The 25506-nt window shown below is 34.4% G+C and overlaps 1 protein-coding gene across 1 annotated transcript in view; it reads right to left on the bottom strand.

Annotated features, from left to right (window-relative positions):
• Positions 1-25506, bottom strand: part of ANKRD13C (ankyrin repeat domain 13C) — a 78804-nt gene that overhangs the window by 5257 nt on the left and 48041 nt on the right. The window contains exons 8-12 of the mRNA XM_059062983.2: positions 20542-20673; positions 17221-17382; positions 9418-9497; positions 8084-8182; positions 5420-5520 (exon numbers count right to left, since the gene is read on the bottom strand). Of these exons, the coding sequence (XP_058918966.1) occupies positions 5420-5520; positions 8084-8182; positions 9418-9497; positions 17221-17382; positions 20542-20673 (574 nt within the window). The remainder of the gene's footprint in view (positions 1-5419; positions 5521-8083; positions 8183-9417; positions 9498-17220; positions 17383-20541; positions 20674-25506) is intronic.

Genomic DNA, 25506 nt, shown 5'->3' with positions numbered 1-25506 from the left:
TGGCTTGTTTATTTTGTTACTGATGAGTTTTAAGCATTCTTGTGTTTTTTTTACTCTTAACTGGGTCTTTCACAGAGCAAAGAGTTTTTTTACTTTTGAAGAAGTCCAATTCATTGATTTTTTTTTTCTCTTATGGGTCATGCTGTGGTGTGAAGTCTAAGAACTCTGCTTAAACCTAGATCCCTAAGAATTTCTTCTATGTTTACTTCCTAAGTTTTATTTTTATTTTACATTTAAATTTAAGTCCATGATTCATTTTCAGTTAATTTTTGTATAAGCTGTAGGATTAAGGTAGAGTTTCATTTTTTTTGCCTTTGCATGTCTAATTGCTCCAGCATCATTTGTTGAAAAGACTATCTTTCCTCCACTGAACTACTTTTGTACCTTTATCAAAAATCAGTTGAGCATATTTATAAGGATCTATGTTTGGATTCTCTTTTCTTATGTTGACTTATATGTTTATATCTCAACCAATACCATACAGTCTTGATTACTATAGCTATACAGTAAATATTGAAATGGAGTAGACTGATTACTCACACTTCATTCTTTTTCAAAATTGTTTTGGCTATTGTTCTGAGTCAAATTCATTCCCCTCCAAAAAAGATCTATTCCAGTCCTAACACCCAGAACCTAAGAATGTGACTGTTTTTTGAGACAGGGTCTTTGGAGAAGTAATCAAATTAAGAATCATTAGAGTGGTCCCTAACCCAATGGCTAGTGTCCTTACAAAAAGGGGAAATTCGAAGACACACGTACAGGAGAAGAGCACCATGTGAAGATGAAGGCAAAGACTGGAGTGATGCTTCTACAAGCCAAAACACATTACCAGAAGTTAGAGGAGGGCCATGAAACAGATTTCCTCTCATAGCATGCAGAAGGAGCCAACCCAGCTGACACCCTGATCTCAGATTTCTAATTTCCAGAACTGAGACAATAAATTTCTATTGTTTAAGCCACTCAGTTTGTGGTATTCTGTTATGCAGCCCTTGAAAACTAATACAGATATTCTAGTTTCCTTGCCATCCCATGTAAATTTTTAAAATAATCTTTTCTCAATCTACAAAAAAAATATGGCTGGGATTGTGATAAGAATTTGTGTTAAACCAGTCCATGAGCATCGTATGTCTCTACTTTTGTTTAGATCTTCTTTTATTTCTTTCATCAGTGTTGTATAATTTTCTGCATACAAGTACTGTAAATGTTTGGTTAAATTTACATCTATTTCCTTTTTTTTGCAATCATAAAAAATATTTAATTTTTAATTTTGGTGTCAGTGTGTTCAATGCTAATCAGAAATATTACTGATTCTTGTGTGTTTAACTTTTATTCTGCCATCTTGCAGAATGCATTAACTCTAGTTTGTTTCTCAAACCTTTGGGATTCAACTCATAGAATCATGTCATTTGCAAACAGAGAAGATTTTATTTCTTCCTTTTTCCACTCTGAATGCCTTTTTTACCCCTTCATTTATTATTACACTTACTATCCTTTTGATTTCTGCAGGATCTTTCATGCTATCCTGTTTCATTCTCTTTTTTATCTGTCTTGCTACAGATTTGTTGACTTTATCACTCTTTTCAAAGGACCAGCTCTTTGCATCACTGACTTTCTCTATTTGTTCTGTTTTCTCTTTCATTTATTTCTACTCTTTATTATTTCCTTCCTTCTGCTTGCTTTGGGTTTATATGTTCTTCTAACTTCTTGAAGTAGGAGCTTAGATTATTGATTTAAGACTTTTTCCCTTTTCGTAATGTATGCATTTAGTGCTATAAATTTCCCTCTCACCATGACTTTAGCTATATTATACAAATTTTGATATTTGTAATTTTACTTTCATCCAGCTCAATATATTCTTTTCCCTTGAGATTTCACCACTGACCTATAAATTATTTAGAAGAGTGCATAACAAAATATCACAAACTGGAGAGTCTCATTATCTTTTTATTATTAATTTCTAGTTTGATTCTACTGTGATTGTTTTTCAATTATTAAGGTTTGTTTTATAGCCCAAGATATGGCCTATCTTGGTATATGGTCCATGAGTATTTGAAAAAAATGTGTATTCTGCTGATGTTGGGTAAACTGTTCTATAAATGTCAATTAGGTGCTTTGGTTTATGGTGTTGTAGAGATGTTGTATAATATCCTTGCTGATTTTCTTTCAAGTTGTTGTATCACCTGTTGAGAGAAGGGTGCTGAAGACTCTAATTATAATTGAAAATCTATTTTTCCTTTCATTTCTTTCAGTTTTTGCTTCACTTATCCTGCAGCTTTATTGTTTGGTATACACATTTAAGATTGCTATTCTTCTTCATGGATTGACCCCTTTATCATTATATAATGCCCCCACACCCCAGTAGTTTTCTTTGCTTTGAAATCTATCTAATATTAATATAGCTAGTCCTGTTATCCTTTGATTAATGTTTGCATGATATATCTTTTTCCATCCTTTCACTTTCAACTTGCCAATATCATATTTGAAGGGAGTTTCTTGAAGATAGCATGTAGTAGAGTCACATTTTTTAATCTGTTTTTCCAATCTATATCTTTTAAATGTTCTTTTTAGACTATTTACACTTAATGGAATTATTTATATACTTAAGACTTAAGTCTGCTGTTTCATTTTTTGTTTTTTTGCTTGTCGTCTCTCTTTTTTCATATATTTTTCTTTTTCTTGACTTCCTTTAGGTTACATGACTACTACTATTTATTTATTTATTTATTTATTTGGCTGCACCGCACAGCATGTGGAACGTCCCTAACTAGGGATCAAACCTGTGCCCCCTGCAGTGGAAGCACAGAGTGTTAACCACTGGACCACCCAGAAAGTCCCAACATGACTACTTTTTAGAATTTTGTTTTTATTTATCTATAGTGTTTTTGAGTATATCTCTTTGTACACCTTCTTTAGTGGTTGCTCTAGGTATACATTATATATAACTAATTTATCATAGGCTCCTGGTGTCATCACTTTAGCTATTCAAGTGAAGTAGAAAAATTTTGCCTCCCTTTATCTCCTCTTTCACCTTCCCCCATTTATAATATAACTATAAATAGAAAGCAAGAATGGAGAGATAAAAGTAGACTTTCAAGCAACTTGGCTATGAAAAGCAAAGATTAAAGGCAAGTGCTGGGTAGAATGGAGCTAAAGGGATTGTTTCATTAGATTAGTTGAATTTTATTTCTGAAGTTTGGCCATCTTCCCCTCACCTCCCTGGGCCTGACTTTTTTGTGGGGGGAGGGGGGGCCATACCGTGCAGCTTGCAGGATCTCAATTCTCCAACCAGGGACTGAACCTGGGCCATGGCAGTGAAAGCCCAAAATCCTAACCACTAGGCCACCAAGGAACTCCCTAGATTGGCTGAATTTTAAAAGGAAAAAGACCTGAACAAAGCCTAACGGCTAAGAGGAAAAAGGCTGTACAGAAGGAATTGGAAGATAAAGGAGAAATATGGGGAAAGTGATAGAGCAAGCTTTTTAAAACAGTGGGGAGAAGAACAGATCCACAGTACAAATGAAGAGAATAATCAAGCTAAGAAAAAGGATACCACTTCCACTGAGATAGAAAAGATGGAAGAAAAGATAGGGCTTGGGGTGGAAAAGTTTGTATGAGAAGTTGGGAGTAATGAGGGAGGTCTCATTTCTGATGGCCTTTTTTTGTAACTAAGAAAACAAAATTCATCTGCTTAGATTGTGGAGGAAGTAGTGGGGGGCGGGGATGGGGACTGGTGAAGGAGGTTCAAATTTAGCCTTTGAAAGCAGAATGAGGGAAGCAGCAAATCAGAGAAAAGATCATTCAAAATCAGCACTTAAAGCTCTGGCTGCTTTTGAAAACATGTAATTGTGTTAACAATACCCAAATTTTTCCCCTCAATTGTACCTTCTAGCCTAAATATAGAAACAGAAATGACTGGAGATTAAACTGACACAGGACTGGAGTTTTACAGGGTCATTTTGAAAGGACAAAGAGACAAGAGAGACAGAGGTAAGCAAATTCCCAGTAAGTATACAAGCAAAAAATTATAAATCCCTTGTTAATATGGCTCTATATCAGAGAAATGCCTGTAAAAAAGTATTGTAGACTTTTTTCCTTTCTATATAATCAAAGTATTTCTTTTTCATAAAAAAACTTGTATTGTGAGGTTTGATTTGTGTTTGGGACTTTAAAAAATGTGAATACAGTAATAGTTTCATATATTTAATCCCTACCCTCTATTCTAGTTTGTCACTGTGCCCCTTAAATACAGTATATAGGAGAGTCCAATGCTTGAACTATTTTCTGGCTATAGACAATTACAGTGGGATTTTAAGCTTCTGCAGAAATACTCATGTAATGATCCACAGCTCAAACACTCAGCTTTAGTTTTCTAACAGTTTCTGCCTAGAATCTTACCACTGGTTTACTCAAGTAGACACTGGGTTCCCAGTGCTTTTACATCACAAAGGAAATTTAGACTGACATAGTTAAAACATGTTTTAAAATCAATTTTAATTCACAAAATGTATTCCCAAATTTGGAAAGTTGAGAAGGTCGAGTTTAATTTTAGCAATAAAAGCATTACCTCTGGGAGTAAAGCATTTTGGCCTAATTATTCTGAGATGTGGCTTCAGTAATACTGAGTGAAACAAGATAAAATGTATCAGAGGAATTATATAAAAGTTATATTATTATATAATATCCCCCCACCCCATCCATAATGTAAACACCAAAAGGGCAGGGGCTTTTTGCTTTCTCTCATCCCCCCCCCCCCCCATAGAAAAGGGTCCAGTACACAGCAGGCACTGATTAAATATTTGGTGGCTGGATCAATGGATGGTACTGAAAGCCCTCCTGGAGCTTAAATCAATGCTAAATCTAAACCTCAATTCCTAAAGAACCTGTAAATAGGGTCTTGCTCCCAGTTTTCTAATATAGTTAAGAAGATAAATATATACGAAAATGAGAGTTTACTGTTTTGAAAGATCATTGTTTAAAATGAAATTAAATTTACACATTTAAGACTGAAAAATAAAATGTAATGAGTATTGCTGTATTCCCTGAATAATGACTGTTGACAACAGAAACATTCCCACTATTCAGAAACTCAGAGTGCTGAAAATTGGGGCTAAAATCCAGTCTCCCTATATTTCGCATTAAAACATTATCACAGTGCATCATAAGTTCACACACCCTCTTGAATGAAATATTTGCATATCGCTTACATTTGACTTAAATCAAGCAGAATTAGAGTTTTCATCAGGAATTTTATATATTTGACAAAACATGAATATCAATGCCATGTAATTACAGAAAAACCATATAAAAATATAAACTAGGAAACCCATTTTCCTTCAAAGCATATTTCTTCTTCTTAAATGTTAGTAAACAGCTCCATATTTCTAATAGACACTGAACTTAATGAAAATTTTTCTCTTACCTAGTTTTACCGGAAAGCCTGGAGGAAGCTTCATCTGAACAAATTCTCTAAGCTTATTAAAGTGCTTGAAGGGAGCTATTACTTCCAAAACATTCAATAATCTGAAAAATGGAAAGAGAAAAAAATTTTTCAAATTGATTTCATTGTGTCTTTATGTTGTTTTCTAACTACATGCTTCAAACTTACACAGTATTACTGACTTCCAGATGTTAAAGATGAGAAAATGACACCTCCTTCTACCAGTCCTGATTTTATGTTTTATTATTTTCACTGTGTCAAAGTTTATAACTTTCACATTTAATTGCGCAGCCATAATTTCCTCAGTTGTTGATTTTAGATCTATATTTCAGCAGATTCAAGGCTTACACTAGTCTTCTTCCTGAAGTCTACAAATTCTCAAGTTCTTTAATTAGCCTCACTGTTTGGATGCCTGAATTTCACTGTCAATTTTGTGTGTGTGAAGGGCTCTTATGTACTTATTATTCCTTGATTTCTTATAGATTTGATAACTCAGCGTTTCTTTTCACATACTAAATGGAAATCCTACTGGCATAAAATTTCAGTTTATAATCTTTCCCTCTTAACTACAATTTCACGAGGTCTCTTAGCATTCAGTATTATGTTAGTCATTATACTATAACTTCTTTTATCCTTTGGTTGGACGAATTTCATTTTCAAGTAGTAGTATTTTTCTTTCAAAAAAGGCCCATGGCTGCTATATTTATTGAATTCTTGTGTCCTTTTCAATTGCCTTGATATGCAAATGCATCTTACCTAGATATACTATCAGATCACACTTTCTTTGCCTCAGCAATGTCAAGATGTGAAAAAATGTAAGGCCAGGCAGTTTTTTACCCTTTTTTGCCTGAATGCCTTTAGAGCTCTCTATTAACAATTGAAATACAATAGTTTAATCAATATAATCATTGTTACTAATCCTTCTCTATCAATTTTTCTTGGAGCCTAATGTTAGGCTACAGATTTAGTTCTTCAATACGGAGAAATTTTCTTCTATCATATTTTGAATACCATTTTGTTTACATTTTGGAGGCTTTCTATTTAAGTGGAACAGCAATTATCCTTATATTGAACCACTCTCCTCCATAAATATTACTTCTCAAATTTCTTTAACCTCTTCTTTCACTGGATTCACTATAAGCTATAGAAATTTAATTTTTGGTCACATCTATCCTGTTCACTGTTGTTTCTACTGTATTTGTTTTGCAATAGTGCTATTTAGTGCTTAACTTATTTCCTTAGCTTTATAATCTCCTTTACATTTCATTCTATTGTCTTATCATCTCATCTTAGAGTGATCTAGTTTACCAATTTCATGTTCTTTTTATGTTTTACTATAGTATTTACAAGGAATTTTCTTCTGTTCTTTGACTTATATTTTATTCTAGAATGAGTTCTTTTTCTGGCTTTTACATGCTATCTTTATTCCTTATTTTACTTTTTGCAGGGGGAATGGCTATAATTCCACATTTTATAAATTCTAAAATACGTTTTTTTCACATATTAATATCTCTGAAATTGGGATAACTCCTAAAATTGAGAACATCTTATAATTTGCCACATTATTCTTCTTCATTAGAGTATATATCTGGTGCATCTTGGAGTCATTTGGGTCCAAGATATGATAAATTATGCAGATTTGTATGTATGGCTAATTCCCTTCCCGCCTCTTCTGAGAACTACTTATTTATTTCCCTCTTTGATCAATAACTTGAGGACTATATACCAAATTCTATCTACTCTTCCAAAGCTTGGCTATTGAGGAGTATGAGATGTGCATACAATTTGTAGAATAGAAGGGTCCTGCTCTCTTCTGTGAGAATTTTTTTTTTTTTAATGTATTAGGCCAGACTGAAAGTGGAAGGATCTACAAAGGAAATCCTAGGACTTCAATTCATCCCCTACTTTAATGAGAAGCCTAAAGGTACAGTTCTGTCAGAATTGGCTCTAGCTACCCACCTCCCATTCCACCCATCTCTCCAAATCGATATTTTTAATGAGCATCTGATGAATACAGATTTGGAAGGATATATTCAAGTACTCCAGGAGTACTGTTTATAAGGGTGACAAACTACAAATAATTAAAATGTTTATCAGTAGGGGGATGATAAAATAAATGGCAGTACATCAATACTACAAAATACCAAGGAAAGAAGAAAAAAATATATAATAATGTACTTATTGTAAGAACTCCAAGATAACTCACTTCTAAAAGAAACAAAGGAACTAACAGAACAAAATGTAGACTGTTCCCCCATTTTTATAAAAAATTCTAAAAAAACAGAAAAAATCTAGACAAAAATACAGGAGTTATTTACCTGTTATTTACCTGAAGTGAAAGAAAACTGCCATTTTTATTCTATAAACTTCCAAACTGTTAGTTTTTCACAATAAGCATGTATTCATGTATTACTTTTGTAATCAAAAAATAATTATTTGAAAATTTATCTGGTTAAAATAATTAAAATGTTAATATTTTGTGAGCTGGAAAATTTCTAGAAGGGAGCACGACACACTGTCAAAGCAACAGCTATTTGCTTTTACATTTCAAAGGACTCAAATGCACCACTCAGATGCCAACATTATTATAGCCCTTAGAGTTTAATAGCTTCTTTCATATATTTGTGCAGTTAATAACAAACTTACGACTCAATTCCCAAAGGAAATTCCTGGCTCATGGCTATTGTGGCTTTAAACGTTTTCTTACTCTCTTTGCACACCAGTTCTCTACCCAGATGAGGAGCTCTAAAATGAAAAAGGGAAAAAGAAAGGAAGAAAAAAAATATTAGGAAATTTTTTCCACATGCTGTCATCTTCCTAAGAAGAATCTGTCATCTTCCAATGACATTCATTAGTATTTCAACTTTTCTTACTCTGATAGAAATAAAATTATGCTAAAAGGGAATGAAACATGTGTAATAAATGAGACAAGGGTAACAAGAAAAAGAAAATAGCAAAGCATAAAAGTTCAGAAGAATATGATCAAAACCCAGAAAATTTCATATTGAATTTTAATAATAACTATTTTTAATAACGAAGCAAATCCATAGAGAAAAACAAACTTTAAAAATATTTTATATCTTTTAAATCACTTATTCAATTCAATCTCTTACTGTCTATGGTTCTCAGCACTGATCAATAAGAAGTGATATAAAGAATACAGAATTTTACATTACTTGTAGAATATTATAAGATGGAAACATTTTAGAGAAGTTAGAAAAAGTATAACAATAAACTTTTCAACATAAAAAAAGAAAAAAAGACAACTTCTTACTAAGCATGAAGGTAGGTAATATTTTATTCTCCACCAAAAGAATATTTTCTACAAAGGACTGTATTTTCTTTGACATGCTCAGCCAGAAAAAAATTCTTATTTATTTATTCATTCAAAATAAACCATTAATTCATCATTCTTTTATTCAATAAGTATTTACTGGATACAAAAACTATGTACTAGGTACTCTACTAAGTATTAGCAATATAACATTAAGCAAACATCTTGGGTAAGGATAGTAAGAAGTAGTCTGGCACAGGCTGAAACAAAGAGATGATGACAGGAGATGAGCTTGGAAAGGCAAAAAGTAGATAAACAATGAGCAGCCTTACATACCTTGCAAAAGACTCTGGATAATAACAGAATGTAAAGTTCATCATACGGTGCAAAAACTCAAATAAGCAACTGCATTGGGCAAGTCCTCATATTTCCTTAGAACAATGTCCTATAGGTTTTTTGGTGTATATAAATTGGCAAGAGGGATGTAAAAAGAAGGCTCTACAACTTATTCAAAAAGAGAATGTAACTGGGGATGCGTCTCCCTCATCATGCTTCATCCATATTTTTAGAAGGAAAAAGAACTGCTTCAGATGAAACTATACTAATAATTCTCTGTAAAAAAAATTTTACGCCTAAATATTCATGTTTTTACAAATTGTTTTTTCTAAAAACCAAAGAATATATAAACAAACAAAACAACACTTACTTTCCATTTTCAGAAGATATATATTCCTCCCATGTAATAGTGTTCTGAGGAGGAGGGGTAAGGGACTGTCTTCGAATTGGCTGCCAAAAAATAACAAACAGAGAGGGGGAGAGAGAGAGAAAGAAAGAGAGAGAAACAGACAGAGATGAAGAGGGAGGGAGAAAAGAAAATTATATTTTTTTAAATATAAAATTAAAACATACAATAAACTATAATCTACTTAATCTCTTCAATATAATGCTTTAAGAGGTTATTCTAAGATACTTCCATGGTGATTTAAGGTCCATCAATAACATTTATTATCATTTTTAAAATCTCAAATAAAAAGAAAAGTGTCAAAGTAGTAAAATCCATTCATTCAATGCCTTTTTGTTTGTTTTGTTTTGTTTTTAGTTTATTTATTTTTGGCTGTGTTGGGTCTTCGTTGCTGTGCATGGGCTTTCTCTAGTTGCAGCGAGCAGGGGCTACTCTTCGTTGAGGTGCGCGGGCTCTCACTGCAGTGGCTTCTCTTGTTGTGGAGCACGGGCTTCAGTAGTTGTGGCACGTGGGCTCTAGAGTGCAGGCTCAGTAGTTGTGGAGCATGGGCTTAGTTGCTCCATGGCATGTGAGATCTTCCCAGACCAGGGCTTGAACCTGTGTCCCCTGCATTGTCAGGCAGATTCTTAACCACTGCGCCACCAGGGAAGCCCCATTCGATGTTTTAATCATCTAAAATGTCCCTGGCATTATGCTAGATGCTGACCGTGGGAACTACAGAGAAGTATAAAAACTAATCTTGACTTCACAGAGTTTACAATTCAAAGTTGGAAAGAAAAAACACATACAAACATGAATAGTTAATCAGGAATACAAAGTATTAAATGATTAAAGATCAAATGAGCTTACAAAAAACTGAGTAATACAGGGATTCAGGAAAGAAAGCAGTTTTCTGTAGACAATAAATCGAGACTAGGAGATTGAGGCTCAAATTTAAATGAAAAGAAAATAAAAAGAGTATTTTGGACAGAGAGAATTAACAGTGAAAACACTAGATTGATTTGAACTAGGGAGGAAAGTTCAAAAGGGAGATCAACAACAGTGGTAAAGGTCATATCAGATTTAAAACTTACACCTCATCTTTGTTAACTAAGAGCTTGGATCACTATAGAATGAATTGGCAATAAAGAACTAAGGGAGTGGCAGTAGAAATTGAAAATTGCTAAGGAAAAACCAACAACACAAACTGTAGAGCAAAAGGGCAATAAGTGAAAGACACATAAATAACAAAATGAACAGTAACACTGGGAGAGGGTCCCATTCAGAGAAGTATAGTTTTGTTTAAGATGTTAATAGGCAGCATATTAGAGTTGTTAAAATCAAGGATTTTGAAGACACAAAAATGAGCTGGAATCCCACCCAGCTCCACTACCTGGTAGTTTTGTGAATTGGGGCATCATGTTATTTATACTGTCAATTTAACTCATCTGCAAAATGGGACTATGACCACCCAACTCATAGTTAAGAATTCAAGGAGATAGCGTATGGAAAAGCTTAGTTGTCTAGTACAGTATAAAGGATTCAGTAAATAATAGTAACTATTTTATGCTGGGAAGTTCCTAGAGGGCACTTACAAAAAGAAAAGGAGAGAAATCATATTTAGATAATGGTTTAAGAATTCTCTGACTAAATGAAAAGTAATAAAACAGAGGACTGATGACTGACTCCTAAAACCTACACAGATTTGCCAGGGGGCAGGGCGGAGAGGACAGAAGGGAGCCAGATATTAATCAATAAGGAAGAAGAAAAAAACAGAGCATCAAGTATCAAGTATCATGACAAGATACAAGAATGAAGTATCATGACAAGATGCAAGACAAGTATCATGGAAGTGAAAAGACTGTTTCAATATCATAACAAAGACTTTAAACGGAAAGAAGCCTGAAAAAAAGGCCATAGATTTTGTTGGTTAGAAATCATTAATGATCTCTGAGTAGCAACAGAAGAAAAGGGGAAGAAAGGAAACTAACAGTTTTTGAGCATCAGGCAATATGAAAGATGACGTTCTGCCCTTGAGAAGTTTACAAAGAGACACACAGGAAGTAGATCATTATAATCCAGGATGGGTGTGCTATGATAGAGGGATCAAGAGGATGGCATAAAAGCACTAAGAGGTTTCTCTGACCCAGACTGGGGTAGCCAAAAAGATGTGCCAGCAATGGTGGTTCCTGGTGGAGAAGTCTAAAAGAAAGAGAACAAAATAACCAAATGAAGGACGGACATTGAGGAAAGTACAATGGTGAGAAAAAGCATGCTGTACTGGGAAACTACAAGTGTGGTACTATTTTTCCCTTCATGTGTAGCATACATGAAGGGAAAAATAGCAAGATACAAGGTAAGAGGGCAAGACACAGAGGAGAAAAAGTAGTTGGAAAGGGTTTTGTGCACTAAGTAGATTGTATTTTACTCAGAAAGCAATGAACAAATATTTTGAGCAATATAATGTTTCAGAACACAAACGCTGGAGCCAGACTGACCAAATCCTGGCTTTGCCAATTACTAGCTGACTTTGGACAAATTATTTAACCTCTTTTGTCTCAGTTTAGTCAACTACATAACCTTAGAGGGTCGTTGTAAGGATAAAACTGGCTTGTTAACATAAAATACTTATAATAGTGCCTGACACATAGTAAATATTCTATACATTTTAGTTACTGAGGCTTTACATAGTTCAATCTATTTCACAGAGGTCATTCTGGTAGCAGTGAGTAAGTTAGGAAGCTATCTCAGTAATCCAAATGAGAAATGATAGCTATTTCAAAATGCAAGAAGAGAAATAGATTCACGAGATCTTTAGGATTTTGTAATCGATTAGACACAGAGGTAAGGAAAGCTAAGAAGTCCAAGGACAAATTTCAGATTGCTGGTTTGGGTAATGGTAGTAGATAATGGTGTTACCACTCAAGACAGAGAAAAGAAGAAGAATGAAAAAATTGATCCGATTTAAACATACTAAATCTTAGATACCTATGTTTATCCAAGTGGAGGTAGGCAAAATACTATAGATCTGGTGATTAAGAGACAGGTCAGAATTGAAGGTATATATTGGGTGACAGTTACTAGTGTTTATGTGGTAACTGAAGCATCAGGTATGTATCTAACAATGAGACATTAAAGAATACTAATTGTCTACTCAATCAAGAATCTATCTCCTGTTCTTTGTTGTAAAAGAACCTCCCTACCAACTTTTGGCTGGACACATGATTTCCTAGATTAAAGACTTCTAGATATCTTTACAGCTAGCTAAATTAGTTATACCTAAGTTCTAACCAATGGGATTTGAGCAGTGATGTATGCAACTTCGGACTGGGTACTCAAACAGAACAGGCATGTCCTCTCTTTCCTAATTACTCTTAGGAATTATCATTCTTAATGGTTGGAATGCTAAATAGGTAATAAAACATCGTATACCATATGAATGAGGGCCAGATCCTAGAAATTGGTAGAGAAATAAGACAAAAAAAAAAAAAAGGCTAGGTCTGAGATTAACTCACAGAGCAAAGAAACCATATAAACTCAGATTTTTCCATGAGAGAAAAAGAAACTCCTGTTTTGTTTAAGTTACTGTTATAATCAGCCAAAATTATATCATAACCAATACCAAATATGATATATAAAATGTGATACTACACACAATAGTATGGTATGTGGCAATGGCTATTAATAGAATGACAAACGGGCTTAATAGGTAGTGACTGTCATAAATATTGTGGCAAAACATTAGGTAAAACAGTGTCTTGTGATCCTGCAGAACGCAGACAAGCTAAAAGAAGCTGTAACAAACAGAAGAAATGACTGAAAAATTTTACCACTGATGCTCCAACCCAGAACCATAGCAAAGGTTAATCACACCTCCACCCAAATCTATCTAACTAAGCAGATCATGGTCACTTTCTCTTTCAGAACACTGCTTAAAATTTGTCTACTCTTGCTTCCAGTCTATTTAATACCTATATATATTTATTACCTGTATATACATTTGGCTATAATTGATGTGTTCTTATATATATACATAAAATCATATATATATTATCATAGTAAAGACTCATTTTCCTGGCATGATTAGATAATGCAGCATGTCATATAAGTATATTTTTTCAGATAATAAAATTCTCTAAGCAGTTTCTACTATTTCGAATAGAATTCTTTCTAAACTATACATTATACATTCTCCATCTTAGTAGAGACTGTAATGAATCTAATTTAACCTTCCACTGAGCACTTTACTTCATCATTATGAATATCAGTTATTATATTTTAATAAGGTCTTTCTTAGCTTACGTTTATTCTAATTGATCCTTTGTTATATACTGATACTCACAGCTGAACCCATCAGTGTTCCCACTATACTGTTCCCATAACTATCTAATGAAACAGGAAGACATGAAGGCTGCCACAGGACACCAGATGGCTTTCTAAGTTTATTTCCCTAAGTCAGTAGGCTCTGTAACTAAAATGACATGAAACCTTTCCTACATAATTAAATGCAAACTTTTAATGCCTGTTTTCCTTGAAGCATGTAAGAAATAGTTTTGATTTATTGCTAGATTTGCTGAATTCTAATATTTTATATGGCAAAGGTTTCTGGAAGTTTAACACATTCATGTATTTTATATCTATACATTCTTATTTTGATTTTATATATTAAAAAAATACATAATCACTAATAGAGTTTAACTTAATATTCTGTATATATAGCTGGCATACAATTAATGCTTTTATCAATGACTGTCTGAGGTATAAATGGGGCATTATTCCCCCCTCCAACAATAATTGGTTAGAACAAAGTGGAAAAAAAGCACCAAAAGTGGAGGAGCAAGTATCCATAACTTAAGAATTTCTGAGCACTTAAATTTTATGATAAAAAATATTGTCTAAAATATATACTAAATATTAGAACTGTCTGGAAAGGAGAGGGGAAAGAAAGAGTAGGCATGGCAAAACTAGTTAAAAGGCAAATAATTACTTCTAAGTGTTACCTATAATCTATTTCTTATAGAAATTAAAACAAATATTTGTCTGAAAAAATAGAAACTCAAAAGCTATTCATTTAGAATAAAGAACATAAATTCATTCTGAAAAGGACATACTTTTTTTTTTTTTTTTTTTTTTTTTTTTTTTGCGGTATGCGGGCCTCTCACTGTTGTGGCCTCTCCCATTGCGGAGCACAGGCTGCGGACGCGCAGGCTCAGCGGCCATGGCTCACGGGCCCAGCCGCTCCGCGGCATGTGGGATCTTCCCGGACCAGGGCACGAACCCGTGTCTCCTGCATCAGCAGGCGGATTCTCAACCACTGCGCCACCAGGGAAGCCCAAGGGCATACATTTCTAAGAACTGAAATTCTATTAAAATGTAGCTTTAAAATATAATATTTTCGGGAATTCCCTGGCGGTCCAGTAGTTAGGATTCCACGCTTTCACTGCCAAGGGTGCAGGTTCAATCCCTCGTCAGGGAACTAAGATCCCACAAGCCGCACAACATGGCCAAAAAAAATTAAATAAATAAATAAATAAATATATATATATATATATATATATAAAAAATATTTTCATGTCTTTTGAAAACAATCATAATATTCATACATATTTTCTAAGTTCTTGAAATTTTCAATAATGTTCCAAAGCCAAAAACATGCTTTTTACTAATATGTTCTATATACATCATTGAAAAAAACACCGCAATACTGATTTTTACTACATTTACCAATAGCAAGGTTCTCTCATTCCTTTTACAACTTCAACTTCACAATATTTTGAAAGAATTGCTAAGACGTGTTGAAAATCTGGATACACACAAGCAAGAGACTTTAACAAAGGCAATCTGGGAAGCAATATACTTAGACCAAGAACAAGAAGAACTTGGGGTAAGGGTCCAAGAATCAAAACCCATCTTTGCTACTTATAGCTTTGGACTTCAGATATATTAATTTCTTCAAACCTCATTTTCCTTTCTATACAATTGGGCAATGATAGTTATCTCATTAGGTCATTGTGATAATTAAAAATTAAATGAGACGATATATGAAAAAAATACTTCACACAATGCCCAGGAACTAATTCCTTTGATCTGATCAGAAGTCAGAAGCTTAATTATTTAATTCATATTATTTTGTTTTATTATATAGGCATCTGGGATTAAACTATGTTTTAATTTCAACGTGCCAAACTATATGTGATTAAAATGTCATTTAAAGACATTTACCCCTTTACCAATTCAAGTGCATCAAGTTACAATCTCTGCCCTAAAGAAAATAAATCTGTGTACTCATCCCAAAATGGTTTGCCACCAAAATTAAACAAAGGTAGCAATAAGCACCACCACAACAAAATCATTTTTTAAAAAAGAACTGTTATAAAATTTAAATCACAATAGAGTCCAAAGAAATGGTCTTTATGTCTGGTTAACAATGGGAAAGGGTAACAGCTTTGTCAAAGATTAAGCTTATCATTCCCTCTCTTCAATCCATCTCCATTTCTATTTCCTGGGCATATCACATCCTATTACCTCCTACTGATGGAGAGATCAGCAAATACCAGGAGACTTCTGGAAAATGAAGTGTAGTGAGGCTCTAACCCAAGGACAAAAGAAAAATGAGGACTGCAAAGAAGATCTGGCAGGAAGGGGACAGGATCACACTAAACTGGATCACAATTTTAACTTAAACATTTAATGTGGATTCTTAAGCACTTTACATCCTATACTCACTTAACTAAACTATGGTTGATTCACTCAATACATAAACTTTCTAAACATTAAAATAATTTTGCTGGCACACACAGTATCACCATGAATTAGCTGAGACCTGGCATACTATTCTGAAAAGTTTGTCTATCCTGAAAATGTAATCTGGCACAATACCACAGGGGAGAGGCTAAACATTCAAGGAATTCAAGTCTCCTCATAGTAGCCTTTCATCTTTTTCTGACTGTGACTCACATTTTACACTATAACCCAGTAGTTACACATATGCAAGTAGACACAACATACACCCCTGACACTACTGTTTCATAAACTAATAAGGACCCATACTATGTGCTCTAGTTTTTCCTCATTATCTGAATTTAGATTCTACTTCAAAAAAAAAAAAGTGGGGGTCACAGCCCACAAATTGAATTCATAATCCACTAAAGGGTCCCAATCCTAAAAAACACTGCTATAAAAAGTGTAATAAAATGTTAACATTTGGGAATCTTTTTTTTCTGGTTTTAAAGTCTATAATTGTTAAAATAAAAAATAAATTTAAGAAACCCTCCAATTCATCTTACTGGGGAAATAAGATTATAGAGCCAAATTACCTTGTCTCATATAGCTATGTATTTCCTTGATTTCCCTTTTCTTTTCCAACTGTCACACAATTCTTTGCATGTACCATGTTTTCAATAAATACATACTGAATAAAAAATTTATGGGAAGGTATAGGCTAGAAATGACTTCATAAAGTAGGTAGATTTTTAGCCAGGTCTTCAAAGCAGCAGAAGATTTCAGTTGGTGAAGTAGGAAAAGGAATATATGCAAAGGAACATGGATTAAAAATTAATACCAGGTTTCATGCTTACAAAATGATTTTAATCTATTTATTAGTGAAGACTCAAAGATCAAGAACAGGTTCACAAAAAATCACCAAAGACCATATCACAGAAAAATAAAAGGTGATACATGGTAAACAAAACCTATGAGCATACTTATATAAACTCACTGAATGCCAGGAATGAAGTCTACCCCCTCTCTCTTCAGAACATTATAAATTAAGAAAAGTAAAAGTTATACCTCAAAATTCTGCTCCATTATGTTTCCACCTTTACTCAAACTCTCCATAATGGCCTTATTTCGAAGAATATCTTCTTCACTGAGATGTTCTCTTCTTTTTCTTGATTCTAAAACAAGTCCATTCACCAGATAAAAGTCGGCCAAAAAGTTTCCTACCCTTTCCTAAAACAAAAGCAAATATTTCAAAATAATAAAGTTTATCTTAGATTTTTTTTGTTTCAAAGTAATACGCAGTTTCTTCATAAACATATAACATTTAGATGTAAATAAAATATTCCTCTGGTACTTGAAATTATCAAATTATCTTATACATTCTATTAAGCTAAAAAATACATAAAATTACACATTTCAAATCTGTAAAGGAAAATTTAAAACACACAAGATGTATGGTAGTTAATCTGCAAATGAATTAAGTCTAAGTAAAAACAACACATAGTATTCCTTTAGAATCTACTCCCAAGTAGCACAAAACTATCTGACAACTTAATTTAGCTAATAGTCAAATATCATGAGTTACAAGGAGGGGTCAGGGATAATTAATGTTCCCATTTTATAGATAGAAAAAAATTGAATAAAAAGAAATAGTCACATAAAAATTTCTAGTAAAACTAAAATTAATTACCTGTTCCAATATTCTCTAATAGGCCCAAACTTCAAGTTAGTTGCTTGCTTCTTTCAACAAAGGGAGAACCACCAAGTAGTTTTGGTCATCAATATAATTATGTATTTATATTATGGACTGGGGATAGGAAAACTCAAATGGATTAAAAGGACATCAAGAAAAGAGGGCTCCTTCAACATTAACCTTCACCTTTTTTCAGACCCACAGTTGGTCAGAGTATGAAATACCTTACCTCAAAAAATATGATCAGTAACTACTGAAAACAAGCTTCCCATTACTACCTGCATGCAGATCACTTGCTCTCCTCTTGCTGCTGTTTTCTGGCATTCCAAAACTAAGTGTTTATTGTTGCTTCCATTTCCACCTTGCTTTTGGTGGCTTCCTTACCAGTCATTAGAAAGCAAGGCATTCTGTACCTGTTTCTACCTACAAAATGGGAACCATAAGCATTACTGACTCCCTCCTTACCTGTCAAAGATTTAAGAAGATCACCTAGACACTCTTCAAGAGCTTTGAGCTGCTTAGCAGTAGCACTAGATGAACAGCAGCTTCAATTTTTATCTTCTCTTGAAGTGATCCTTCTAATGCTGTCCAGAAGAACAGAGTACAAACAAATAAGACTTCAAGCCAACAAATGGATTGCAATGTAGGATCTCCCAACTGGGAACCCTATAATGCTACTTGTTGCCAAATAGGCTTAGAGAGGAAAACTGATGAACCTAGATCTCACAATGAGAATTTTTCTGTGGTTGGGAAACACTCAAGTGATAATGATCAATTTTTGAAATCTTATAATGAAAAAGCATTTATTAAAAATAAATCATATCAATAAAAAATTTAAATGTATATTCCCCATAATCCAGCCATTCCGTTTCTTGCTATCTATAAAAGACAATGCAAAGGCATGTAAAAGGATAGTAAACATAACATCATTTATAGTGGGAGAAAACTGGACACAAATGTGTGTCCATCTAAATGTCCAAAAATAAGAGACTGGATAAATAAATTACAATATATCCACACTATGGAATACTATGCAGTTGCTAAAAAGAAGGAAGTAATACTACTGAAAAGAAAACACTTCTAAGACATTGGGGGAAAAAATTTACAAAACAATAGATAAAATGACACTTTATGAAAAATAAACCTATCAAAAACTAAAGCTAAATATTATTATAGATAGATATTTATGTACATAAAGCATAAAGAAAGGTCTGGGGGATATACAGCTGGATAACCTTCTGCAAAGGACTCTGGGATTGTGAGTAGTGGTCAAGGGAGATTTTTCAGCTTTATGTGTAAGACTGTGTGATGGTTAATTTTATGTCAGTTTGCCTAGACTATGATGTCCAACTGTTCAATCAAACACCAGGCTAGATGTTGCTACAAAGGCTTTTTCTTTTTTTTTTTGGCTGTGCTGTGCAGCTTGCAGGATCTTAGTCCCCAGGCCACAGTGGTGAAAGCACTGAGTCCTAACCACTGGACCACCAGGGAATTCCACGAAGGCAGTTTTTAGATTAATTAAAATTTACATCAGCAGACTTGAAGCAGATTACCCTCCATAATATGGAAAGGCCATATCCAATCAAATGTAGGCCTTAAGAGCAAAGATTAAGGTTTCCCAAAGGAAAAGCAATTCTGCCTCAAGACTGCAACACAGAAACCCTGCCTGAGATTCTAGCCTGCAGATTTCAAACTCAAGACCATATCAACTCTCCCCTGAATTTCCAGCCTGCTAGACTGCTCTACAAATTTCAGACTTACCAGCCTCTACATTCACATAAGCCAATTCCTTAAAATAAATCAACCTCTCCCTCACCCTTCTCTCCTTCTGTCTACAGGTATATATACATCTATATGCAGATATATACACATACACAGAGAGATATAGAACTCCTACTATTTTGTTTCTCAAAGAACCCTGACTATTACAGGCTATTTTTGTCTTTCTAATGAGGATATATTCATTTCTACTGTGTGTAATAAAAGATAAATAGAATTCTTAAAATCTTGGCCCTTACCTAATGTGTTACTTATCCTTGACTTTAAAATTTTATAAGATGCTTCTTCATACATCCAACTAAAAGATGTTTGAATATATTTTGAATATATTATATTTGAAATATTATATATTATATAACCTCTTACTGACAGATGAAATGGGAATTAATGACAGAATTTACAATTCACTAATGGGGAAACCGCCATTGAGATTTAATTTAATTACAGTGTTATAGAAATGTAAGCTTATTTAATTTTAGTCAAATAAATGGAATACTGAGGGACAAATACTGGGTAAGTAAATAGTTTAAAATTCTAAAAGAAGAAAGAAAAAAGGTCCAGGGAAATGAATTTAAAAGTATATCCTTCTCTGTGGTCTTCCTAAGAAATAAAGCATTAGAAATATCATGGAACCATGTGAAGACATTGTTCCCTGTATAATAACAAGGCAAGTAACAACAAGAATGTTTTTCAACATAAAATTCAAATGAACTAAACTTTCTCTCCTGGCTTCTGTAAGAATATCTTCCAACTCTGTAACCAACCAATATAATTCCCTATTTGGATTCAAGGAGAAGAGAATAAACTACTTGAAAACAAGTAAGATACTTCTTTCTACCTGCATTCCCATCACATTATTTTGGCAACATTAAATACTAAACAATTTTTAAAGTGTAAAAATCTCGATTTGCACATACTGTTTTATCTTCCCGAAAAAGCCATCCTGTTTGGGCACGCGTGAAAGAAATTGATTTGGTTGATAAAGTTGCAGAGTAAATATCGCTACTCATTAAAATGTCAACCTCTTCTTCTGTTTCCATCTCTGATTCCTGGGGTGGGGGCAAAAGGTAAATATAAGAATCTAGGTTTTCAAAAGTTATTAGTGCCACATATGAAAATGTCAACAATTAAAACATTACAGATTTCAAAAATCAAAAAGGACCAATTCTAAAAAAATGTGAAGTGCTAGTTACTCTAAAAACAATTACAGAAGTGTAAACTTCATATAACTAAATAAGTTAGAATGGGCTTCCCTGGTGGCGCAGTGGTTGAGAATCCGCCTGCCGATGCAGGAGACACGGGTTCGTGCCCTGGTCCGGGAAGATCCCACATACCGCGGAGCAACTAAGCCCGTGAGCCATGGCCGCTAGGCCTGCGCGTCCGGAGCCTGTGCTCCGCAACGGGAGAGGCCACAACAGTGAGAGGCCCGCATACCACAAAAAAAAAAAAAAAAAAAAAAAAAAAAAATAAGTTAGAATTATAACTAATTATGAATCTAAAACTACAGGACACATAAAAAGTATACTCACACTCTTCCAGATATGTAATGGAAACAATACTAGATTACCCATTACAGAAGTACAAAGTATGCAGAGTAATTGTAAAAGATTACTTTAAGAATTAAGTAGACAGGTCTGAGACAAAATGCCTGTAAGGAGGTTTTGTTTTCTTTAAGTATAGATGAATCTTACTTTAGTTCTTTTTAATCTAAAGACCCACCACTATGAGCCTTTCTTTCCCAATAGTTTTAAGTGGAAGGAAGGAAGGGAAGGAGGAAAGCAGAGAGGGGATAAGGAAGGAAAGAAAGGAAAGGAGGCCACATGGGATCTTCTCTATACACCTTATAGAAAGAAAAGGAATCCATAAATATCAACCCATAATTTCCAAACTCAATTAGCAGCCTTGCTTCAACATATTCTCCAGTGCCGGCATAAAATAATTGATCGATAATTTTTTTTTTTTTATTTTTTTTTTTTTTTTTGTGGTACGCGGGCCTCTTACTGTCGTGGCCTCTCCCGTTGCGGAGCACAGGCTCCGGACGCGCAGGCTCAGCGGCCATGGCTCACGGACCCAGCCGCTCCGCGGCATGTGGGATCTTCCCGGACCGGGGCATGAACCCGCGTCCCCTGCATCGGCAGGCGGACTCTCAACCACTGCGCCACCAGGGAAGCCCGATAATTATTTTTTAAAAGAGAAAGCTTTGTGCTTGTTTCAGGGACAGAAAACTAAGAGACCAGGTACAGAAGAGTAAATGAGTAGGTATTAGATGAAGTTCCATTCTAAATATAATAGGCCAAGAGATATTCTCTGATATTTAGGACCCCAGAATCCAAAGAAAAGAGGGAGAAAAAAGGCAGAACCTAGACAGTTGACAGGAGAATGAGAACCATCCATAAGGTTTACAATAACTAGAGGCTCTATTTTCCCTACCTCCTGATTTCTAGATTCCCAAGAGGCCGATTTTCTATTCATCACCACAAACTTTTACCCAGATATAGCCCATTTCCTTCACCCTTACAAGTGAGGGACAGAAAAATCTTGACATTAATGCTAAGGCTGTAACAGGTGAAAATGTATTCCTGGTAACCCAAACTAATTCTGAACACCATTTCCTAAAGAGAAATTTTGACTGGCATAGATTGTACAGAACTGTTAACCATCATGATGTAAATATATTACAAATCAATTAGGATTTTATGTACAAGCTTGGGAACAACACTATATACAACACTACCTATGAAGAAATTTGCCTTAAGTTTCAAACATCCCAATTTCAAATAAACTTTTGAAACATAACTCTTCTGTAAATCATAGACTATCTCCTAACCACATCATTGAAAAAGACCTGTTGTTAATTACATTCATTCAACAAACATTTAATGAATAATTATTACTTATGTATACATATTAGGATAAAAAACAAGCAAGCATTCCCTGCCCTGAGGATTATTACTCAAAATCTAGCATTTCTGTATTCTTTTAGGCATAAAATACACACACAGATACCCTAAATACCAGACCACTGGTGATCTCATTGATACTATAACATCAGCTAATACTTACACTACTAGCCTTAATCTCTGGCTTCTCTTTTAGTACTATCTTTCCAACTTATCTATTGCCCAGTTAGCTATCCTGCTGTTATTTAAAACGTAAGAATTCGAATTATTTAGTACATATATGAGAGTCTAGAATAAGGGTCAGCAGACTATGGCCAGCAGTCAAATCCAGTCCACCATCTGTTTTTCAAGTAAAATTTTATTAGAATACAGCCATACTCATTCATTTATATATTGTCTATGGTGGCTTTTATGTTAATAACAGAAGAGGTGAGCAGTTGTGACAGAGACCATATGACCTGCAAATATATTTAAATATCTAAAATACTGACTCTCTCCCTTTACAGAAAGATTCTGCCAAACTCTAACTAGAATGTACTGATGCTGTATTAGGTACCAGAGACTACAACTAAAAGAATCCCAAACCTCTGAGAAGCTTAGCCCCAAAAAAGAAGAAAGCCACATAGACAAAAACAGCATTAGAAGCTCTATGGTACCAGATTCAGTGAGAACATCAAGAAAACAATGGTCACTTGGCAGATGAGGAAGTAACACTACGTAGGTGTCCCACCAGGGTGAGGGTAAAAGAAGAAGGGTATCCCCAGAATTGGGAACAATATGAATAAAGAAATGAAACACTAAATAGCCTGGAAAAAATTGCAAAGAGTTCAGCATGAAGGTATCTATGATAACAGGGTAAGAAAAAGGCTGGAAAAGTGAACAAAAGCCAGGTCACAGAAGGAACCATAGCATGCTAAGGAACTTGGATTTCATTCTTCAGGCAATAGGGAACTTTTAAAGTGTCTTTAAGGAAGACAAGTGTCATGAATTTGTTTTCAATGTTCAACCTATCTCCAATATGTGAAATAATTTAAAAGCAGACAAGAAGGGGACCAGGAAGATCATTTATGAGACTTTTGTGACAGTTCAGTTGACACAATGAATATCTAAATTATGGCAATAACAGCATGAATAAAAAAGGGATAATTATAAGACATGAGGGAGACAAGAATAACCACACATGTTCTCTAATTAGGAAACGTGAGAATACAAGAAAAGATGTCAAAAAAAACCTCCAATTTTTCTCGCTGAACAGAGAATGATGTCAATCACCAAAGGAAAGAAAATGGGAGAACGGGTACCTTAAAGGGAAAATAATGAGTTAAGTCTTAAATAAGCTAAATTTTGAGGTACCTAGGAGACACACACGATATACATTAGGCATTTAAATAGATAGGTTCCCATTCAGAAGATCTGAGTTACAAATATATACTTGTGAACTATCAACTGATAAGAGGTAGTGAGAGCTGTGGGAATGGAAGAGATTATTCTGGCAATTTGTAAAAATGAGAACAACATCAAGTGCATATCAATATTCAAGAAGTGAGCAGAGAAAAGGAAACACGCAAAGGAGAGTAAGAAGGAGATATGGGAAAAGAACATCTAATGATCAAGGTCAAATCACAAGGAAATGCAAATTTTCAGAACTGAGTTACTAATAACAGCAAATACTTCACAGAAGTCTATATAAAGAGAGTGTTGAAACAAATACACTGATTTTAGCAACAGATTCAATATAAAGGTCATCTAGAACCCCAAACCTATTTCCTTTTCCAAATGTCCCAATCTCTCAGTGGCACCACCATCATTTACTCCGTATTGTAGTCTGTTCAGTGTGCAATAGCATCATGCTTAAAAAAACAAGGTATATACCTTAATTTTAAAATACTTTATTGCTGGGACTTCCCTGGTGGCACAGTGGTTAAGATCTGCCTGCCAATGTAGGGGACACAGGTTTGATCCCTGGTCCGGGAAGATGCCACATGCCACAGAGCAACTAAGCCCATGCGCCACAACTACTGAGCCTGTGGTCTAGAGCCGTTGAGCCACAACTACTGAGCCCGTGTGCCACAACTACTGAAGCTCGTGTGCCTAGAGACCGCACTCTGCAACAAGAGAAGTCACTGCAATGAGAAGCCCACGCACCGGCAACAAAGAGTAGCCCTGGCTCGCCGCAACTAGAGAAAGCCCACACGCAGCAACGAAGACCCAACGCAGCCAAAAAATAAATTAAAAAAAAAACACAAAACTTTATTGCTAAAAAATGCTAACTATCATCTGAACCTTCAGCAAGTCATAAGCTGTTTGCTGGTAGAGTAGTCAAAATATTTCGAGAATTACCAAAATGTGAAACAGAGACACAAAGTAAGCAAATGCTGTTGGAAAAACGGCACCAATAGACTTGCTCAACACAGGGTCGCCACAGACCTTCAATCTGTAAAAAACGCAGTATCTGTGAAGCGCAATAAAGCGAAGTATGCCTATAACCATAAAAACACATATTTTCCCCCCTTCCATTCTCTCCCTTTTCCAATCCATCTTGCATAATAGCTGTGTGATCTTAGCGATATCATTTAACATTTATAAACCTCAATTTTTTCATCTATAAAATAAATAGAGATGGTACTATTTAGACAGGTTATTTTAAGGATTTAATAAAAGAGCTTTAAAGTATTTAAATTATAGTCCCAGTATGCTGGCATTTAATGCTTAATATATGATAGTAATTGATATACAGTTGGACCTCCATATCTGCAGGTTCCGCATCTGCAGATTCAACCAACCAAGGATCAAAAATATTTGGAGAAAAAAAAAATTCCAGAAAGTTCCAGAAAGCAAAACTTAAATTTGCCATGCAGGCAACTATTTACAAGGTATTTACACTGTATTTACAACTATTTACCTAGGCTTTACATTGTATTAAGTATTATAAGTAATCTAGAGATGAATTAAAGTATATGAGAGGATGTGTGTAGCTTATAT

Source organism: Kogia breviceps, chromosome 1 (genome assembly GCF_026419965.1).
Source record: "Kogia breviceps isolate mKogBre1 chromosome 1, mKogBre1 haplotype 1, whole genome shotgun sequence".
In the NCBI taxonomy this organism is placed as follows: Eukaryota; Metazoa; Chordata; class Mammalia; order Artiodactyla; family Physeteridae; genus Kogia; species Kogia breviceps.
Note: the sequence above shows the minus strand (reverse complement) of the source record. Positions and strands in the feature narration are given on the sequence as shown.